The 7,461-nt window shown below is 44.5% G+C and overlaps 1 protein-coding gene across 1 annotated transcript; it reads right to left on the bottom strand.

Moving 5' to 3' along the window:
• Positions 1–3,187: 3,187 nt before the first annotated feature.
• LOC308168915 (actin-binding protein IPP-like) lies at positions 3,188–7,461 on the bottom strand (the record flags this gene model as incomplete). The annotated part of the gene is made up of 9 exons (XM_080543556.1): positions 3,188–3,412; positions 3,799–4,019; positions 4,279–4,401; positions 4,491–4,628; positions 4,882–5,049; positions 5,796–5,951; positions 6,089–6,308; positions 6,554–6,765; positions 7,092–7,461. 9 exons carry the CDS (start codon positions 7,459–7,461, stop codon positions 3,188–3,190), a joined length of 1,833 nt encoding a protein of 610 aa, XP_080399682.1.

Here is a 7,461-nt window from a genome sequence, read left to right as displayed (position 1 = left end):
TAAAGTCAGCCGATGAGTCATCTTCCGCCCCCGCTCTCGCAAACTCTAGGGGTGTTCTCTTTTGTTTTCTTTTCGTAGCTATAGCGGGTGAATCCAACATGTCAAAGACATGGGAAACTACAAGCATGGGAAGCTAGCCCATGCCCGTCCCAGTGGGGTCTATTCCTTCCCGTCAGCTGTCTCTCCATGCCGCCACAAGGACTTTCCCCTGTCGTCAGCTGATCTTTCTCAGCGGTCACTGGACTCAGTGCCCAGTTACTCAGATTTATGAAACACAGGATAAGATGTAAATTCCTTTGTGCAGGTACGTACGTGAGAGTGTGTGTGTGCGTGTGTGTCGTCTTGGTGGTGAGTGGTTCATGCGGGGGGGGGGGGGGGGGGGCTGGGGTTAGGTTTAATTTCGGACGCATCATCAGTAGTGTTCCTCCAGGTCATGGGGTGTTTCGGCCATCACACTATACACCCTCGCCAGAGGTGGCCAGCTCAGGGGGATCAGCCCCGAACTTGCGTCAATCCTAATTCGTCATGAGAATGGCTGACGTCTTATTTAAACTTATAGTAAACTTATTTGTCTTTGGTTCGTCAACATTGGCATTGCAGCATTCAGAATCAAAAAACACAATACAAATAAGTAAGCCTACATTGATAAAGTAATAATACATCTCATACATGGAGAGATGCTGATTTAAGACATGTGGAGTGTGGAGTGGTCGAATTTTTCCGAGAGCTGTGTGGCCTTAAAGATGGTGTGCAGTATGACTTATTTATTTGTGTGTGTGTGTCTGTGAGAGAGAAAGAGAGAGAAATTCTCAAAAGATTTTAAAACGTTACATTCCACTGGGTTACATTCCAAGTGTGAAACCACACCACATGCCAATCCTTAATGGTTACAGTTTGTGTGGTGTATTTGATTAAAGTGTTATTTTAAGCTAATTTCCTTTGGAGCTTTCAACATTTAGAACAACCATAAAGTGTGACTGGACATCTCCTGGTTCTGTGTCTATGCATAGCTGATTTATTTGTGTGTGTGTGTGTGTGTGTGTGTGTGTGTGTGTGTGTGTGTGTGTGTGTGTGTGTGTGAGTAAGTAAGTAAGTAAGTAACCAGAACCCCAAAGCTTTTGCTCACAGGTGTGGAGAGGTAAGTCCTCTCCCTGCTATCCAATGAGGTCTAATTTTGGGGACAACAAACCAAATTCTTATCCTTTTGTGCCACTGGTGGCAGAATCTATAGGAGTGTACAGGCAACAACTTCTAGACTTCTCCAGTTGTAAAAGAAACAAATGACTACAGTATTTGACAATTTCCTAGAAAGTTGCACTTAGTTGTCATCACAATATGAATATAAAAAAAGCAAAGAGCAAAAAAAAGGCTTCATGAAAGGAATGTAATTGACTTTATTGTCTAATGAGTGACCAGGCTTTGACATAAAAAGTAACACAGCAAGTCTACAGAGGAGGCCACCATAGCATGTTCATAGCACACGTCACCTAGGGTACAACAATGTACACTCACATTCTACCAAACCCTTTAATCGTTACCAAACATTTTTCATTTGCACAGAAACACACATAGTAATAAATAGTTCAAAGACAGTACAGAGAATAACTGTAGCAAAACACAGATCTACAAAACCTGAGAGTAAGTGAAACTCTCCTGGTAGAAACATTACTATCTGATTGCCTATAATATCAACCAACTAGTGCTTGGTGTCTGGGCGAGCACTTTTAATCTGCATTGAATAATTAAAGTCTGGAGATTATTGTCTAATAATCCAATGTCGGTTAAAACAGTATTTGTTTTCTCCTAATGAGCATGAGCAGTGTGATGGAGCCAATGAAATAGTTCCAAAAGTGCAAACGCTGCACACCCGGTGTACCAGGCAAGCTAAATGAAGTACAATTAAAGTAATTCAATGAAAATTATTTTGACCCAGAACTCTTTATGGAGACATTTTATGCTTGGATAGCATGACGGTTATATTACAGTCTAAATGTGTGAGGCAGCACTGCTTAAGTCTGGAGAGAAGCTCAGAACACATTTAGCAGTAGCCAGTAAAAAGTAGCCACAGTAAAGGGTTGGAGGAGAGATATTCAGACTGGTCTGGAGGAGGGTTAAGTGGACTAGCCATGCGTTCAGAACTGGCATGACATCCCAAAGTGGTTAAAGAGACTTCCTTGTGTAATGTAACAACAAATCCAAATCCTGACACATAAAAAATCAAGATACTTACAACAAATATCAACAACTATCTTTTTTGGCTACTTTACTTTCAAACAACTTTCAAACATTTATAATGGCCCCTAATTCTAAAGTTTGCTAGCAAACCAACTGAGAAGTTTTAACTGCCTAGTGTGTTGATACATGTGTGTGTGTACAAGTGTGTCTTATCATTGCTAGCTGCAATTAACCAAATGAACAAAGGCAGAAGAAATATCAGAAATAATATTCACTACTTGACTCATGATTAATGTAATAAATCTCACACTATGAAGTCAAGTGTATTAAGAAAAATAACAAATAAAAAGAAGATGGGGAAGATAAATCTCTAATAATTAGGACGAGGAGGTAAAGTTTCACCAAAGATAAGGATCCCCTGACTGATGAGAATATCATGAAAATTGGCGCAAATAACCTTGTTCTAGATTTACAATAACCTTGTTCTAGATTTACAAAAAACCTTGTTCTAGATTTACAATAACCTTGTTCTAGATTTACAATAACCTTGTTCTAGATTTACACAGTTCACAATCTGAGAGCTAGTCGTGTGAGAATCATAGATGAGAGAAATAAATCTCTCAGGACAAAATGACAGAATGTATTTGATTTGTACAGAATAGTAGGACAATATAAAGCAAGACTGCATGGGGATCCCCTAGAAAAGTTAACACAGCTCAGCCTCATTCCCATAGCCACAAAGCACAAACCCAGGATAGAGGGCCTGAGTGAATGTGGTCTGGACTCTGTGGAGAAGGGTCATTGTGTCAGAGACATTGTAGAATGACAGAATACCTGCCCTGTGATCCAGGTACACTCCAACTCTGGAGCACAGAGACCCTGAGACTTTCGTCTTAACACCATTGTGTCTTAACCAATATTCACCATTGGAGTACCCTAAACACCAGGATCTTTCATTGTATCCAAAACCAGTCTCATTATTGGCTCTGGATGGAAACAGTGGACCTGTCTCTCAGAGGACGGCCACCCCTCCATCACAGCGGCTGGTGATCATGTTGCCGATCTCAGTCCAGGTGTCCAGGTGGGGGTCATAGATCTCCACTGAGTCCAAAGACACGGGTGCTGAAAAGTCTCTGCTGGTGGCCCGGCCCCCAACAGCGTAGAGCAGACCATTTACGGCTGATACGGACACCCCCCCCCGCGCCACCGCCATAGGTGCCACCTCCACCCACTTCTCCTGTGGAAGGAAAGACACATTATGGTTAAAAGACACACAGTCACAGTCTTTGTACTAGTCAATAATACATGCTCATCTATTGCGATTCATAGAAAAAAAACATCTTTGACATAAATATCTCAGCTCTCTAACCTTTTAGTCTATCTTTTAGTCAATTGGGTAGACTCTGCGGCTTTATCTAAGTATACAGGCACCACCCTCCCCTCTATAGGCGACCATCATTTAGCATGGGCCAAGTCAGTTAACATGTATTTTGTGAAGTATCCCCTTCATGTTATTGTTCAGTCAAAGGTCAATGTCCAATACACTAACTAATTGTACTAATTGTGAAGCCTTCTGTGTGACAGCAGAGACAGACACCAGACAAGAGACAGACAGGCTCCAACCTCCTCAGGACAGTACTTCTCCACCGTCTTCAGGCAGCCCAGCGCCTTGTTCCAGCCTCCCACGGCGTAGATGCAGTTGTTGAGGCAGGCCACGCCCACGTGTGCCCGTCGTGTAACCATGGCAGGCAGGGCGCTCCAGCGGTGGGAGATGGGGTCGTACATCTCGGCCGAGCGCAGCTGCATCCTCTCGTCACTGAGACCCCCGATCACGTAGATGAACCCTGCAGAGCGATCAAAGGCCACACAGATCTAGTTGGTTCAGAGGACCTTCCTAACAATAACATTACAATAACATTACGAGTGTTCATTAAGATCAAAGGGTAAATATGGTGTGAATATGGTATTACATTTTGCTTGTACATGTACTATATATATACATTTCTTCTTATTCTTCTTATTTTATTTGTTTTTAATTATCACTGAATAAGCATGCTAGTCTCTAAATCATAGGTTCCTTAGTGATCTCTGGGAGAGCCTAACCCTGTAACTCGCAGCAGCCAAAATAGAATCGTGGAACCGCCATGTTTCCGATGATCTCCCACTTGTTCTCTGCCGGGTCGTAGCGCTCCATTGTTTTCCCAATCCCCGATCCGATCCAACCACCTGCAAGAGCACAGTAGTGAGGTCACATGATACTCTATTCACATCTACTTCCATGTACTGCATGTCCCAAGTGACAGGCTGGTGTTTACCTAGTGCGTAGAGCGCCCCGTGACAGGGGCAGACGCCAACTCCACAGCGTGGGAAATTCAAAGAGGCTACTGCCTCCCACTGCTTGGTCACTGGGTCATATCTCTCTGTGCAGTCGAATATCATGGAGTCCTTCTTGCCTGGGAAATAGCAAATGGAAAGCACAATTATATTATGTCAAATGGAAATTCCACTGTGAAATATCGACATGTCAAACATGTATGCATACAGTATGACTGTGATTGCATTATGGCACTTGTACATCGTTTTTGTTTTTACTCATGAACTTGAGGGACCACCATCTGTTGATTTCCACACTGTATAACGAAGTTGTTCTACTTCTACCTCTCACAGACAGACAGACAGACAGACAGACTGAGTGCACTGTCTCACCTCCAACCACGTAGACCATGCCCTCCAGCACGGCCACACCCAGCCCACTGCGGGCCTGGTGCAGGGAGGACACAGTGGTCCAGTATTGACTGAAGGAGTCAAAGCGCTCCACACAGCTGAGGGCTCTGCTGTCACTCCAATGGACGCCCTGCAGCCGAGTGTAGCCTCCTGAGAGGGCGAAACCAGACGTGACGTGAGAGTGTTTTTACTACGCAAACGTAGGGAGATGAGGGCTGTATTGAAACGTGATAATCAAATGATTTTACAGGAACAACAAAGAGGTCTCCCCGCCACCTTTTTTGGTAAACAGCTGAGGGATGGGGCTGGAGAAATGTAACACATCTCAAATTAATAGACTGAGCTATGTATGCTTGGGCTCAAGAATTAATGGCTACAAATGTTAATTTCATTTTTTTATTTAACCTTTATTTAACCAGGCAAACATGTAAGAACAAATTCTTAGTTGCAAATGCAGCCTGACCAAAAAGCAGTGGCTCTTTGGGGGGGGGGAAGCTAGAAATAAAACAAGGTTAAGTAATACAATAAACAATAAAACAATAAAACAATAAAACAATGGCAAATACAGATGCATTAAAATACTAACAGTCAGAGAGAGGAGAGAGAGACGGAGGAGGTAGGGGTGAGGAAGAGCGGAGGTGAGGGATAGCGGGGGTAGTGGAGCAGGGGTACTTAAAATGAGGCAGTGATGGGTTATGGGATGGGTGAGAGACGGTGATCAACAGGTGCATTGATCGACTATGGTTCGCTGCAGGATTTGTTTGAAAGCAGTGAGTGAGGTGAGGGCGGTGAGTTTGAGGGTGTTTTGTAATGTTAACAAATCATTAATTTAAATGTCCAAAAATGTATATACCAATCCCAGACTGCCCCTTTTAAAGTTTACCACAGAGGCTTACCTATGGCATAAAGATATTTCCTGGCTTTTCTTCTGGGCCTCATCCTAGCAGGCTGTAACAGACTGTACATCTTATTCTCCTTGGGAGACTTGGTCACCTCTGTGTATTCCCTCAGCAGAGTCTGCAGTGCCACCCACAGGCTGAAGTCAGAAATGCCTGCAAGGAGAAATTAAATGACTAGTCAGTCAGTTTAATGCATGGAATCATCCAGTGCTGTCAAGTCGTGAGTCGTCAAGGTGAGCTCCAGGCTTCTCTGTGTACTGCCTCTGAACTGTACTGTGGGTCTCAACTACCTTCGATGTACTTGAAGAGTCTCTGTGGGGAGAGCAGAGGGAAGCGTACAGGATCCAGCACCTCCACCACATGCTTCTTCCTCTTGGCCACGTCCTGCTGCAGCCAGTCCATGGCTGCCGTGAACACCTGGTACTCGTCCTCAATCCTCAGCTCCTCGCTGCGCAACAGCTTCACCAGTTGGTCCTTCGACAGGCCCCAGAACTCATCAGACACACACACCTAGACAGACAGAGTTTCTTTGAGTTTCTTCTTTGAGTTTTTATGTGTTGGCGTGAACGTGTTTTTTTACTGATTTAAAGATGGGATGTTCGTTTCTGTCATAGCTACATACAAAGTAGATTAAAATGAGTGGTAAGGAGAGAGATCCTGCCTTGGAGAAGTCATTTAGGAACTTAAATATACAAATTATAGAAAAGGAAGATAAAGGGAAAGAGAGGGATGAGGAAGGAAAGAGAATGTTGCACCTGCAGGAAGTGGACATGGATGTAGTTCTCAGTGAACTCCAGCATGTCCAGACAGGCGATCTGCTCCAGGAACTGGTAGACACCAACGCAGTTAGATGGGTCCATGTGGCCCTTGAGGAACTCTCCACAGATGGACACCACCTCACTCAGCTGCAGCATGTCTGCTGCCACCATCAGCTCCTGCATGTTCTCCACTGTCACGTTGATCATACCTGGGGGGGGGTGGGGGGGGCAAGCAGCTCAGACTTCATTCAGAGAGATGCACACAAACAAAGAAGCTATCCTACCATCAATCAAAATAAGCATCACCTAGGCTATATAACATGGTGGTGCAATTCATGTGTATTAGCTTTCTGAACATTGTCTGTTGACTGAGAATAATAGCTAAAGAAAGGACCTTAAATACATAAACACACTAGTGTAATGAATGAACTAATGTCCTATGCATGAATGATACAAACAATATATCTTTCTCTTTCGACTTCTAATCGTTGTGTAGATACTGTCTGTGTATGGAGAGCATGTATCCTGTCAGGACCTGTGTAGACAAACTCCAGCAGGACCTCGAAGACTTCGGCCTCCACTCCCAGGATCTGGACCTCCTCCTTGTCAGCCTCACTCATCCCCCCGGAGAAGAGGGCAGAGAAGTAGGGGCTGCTGGCAGCCAGGACCAACCTGTGCACACTGAAGACCCGTCCACCCACCCTCAGCCTCACGTCACAGAAATCTGTGCGGAGCCTCATCTTGTTCATTTGGGCCAGTATGAGTCGAGCATAGCGGTCAGAGGCATAGAGAGCCTGCTCAGGGGACCCCAGAGTCCCCACAGCAGCAGCGGTGTCACCATGGCTGCTACTCCAAGACATGGAGGTAGAGGCAGGTGGGGAACGAGGTGGACCCATTAAGGACAT

The sequence above is a fragment of the Nansenia antarctica genome, assembly GCF_963989245.1.
Source record: "Nansenia antarctica genome assembly, chromosome: 12".
NCBI classification, from domain to species: domain Eukaryota; kingdom Metazoa; phylum Chordata; class Actinopteri; order Argentiniformes; family Microstomatidae; genus Nansenia; species Nansenia antarctica.
Note: the sequence above shows the minus strand (reverse complement) of the source record. Positions and strands in the feature narration are given on the sequence as shown.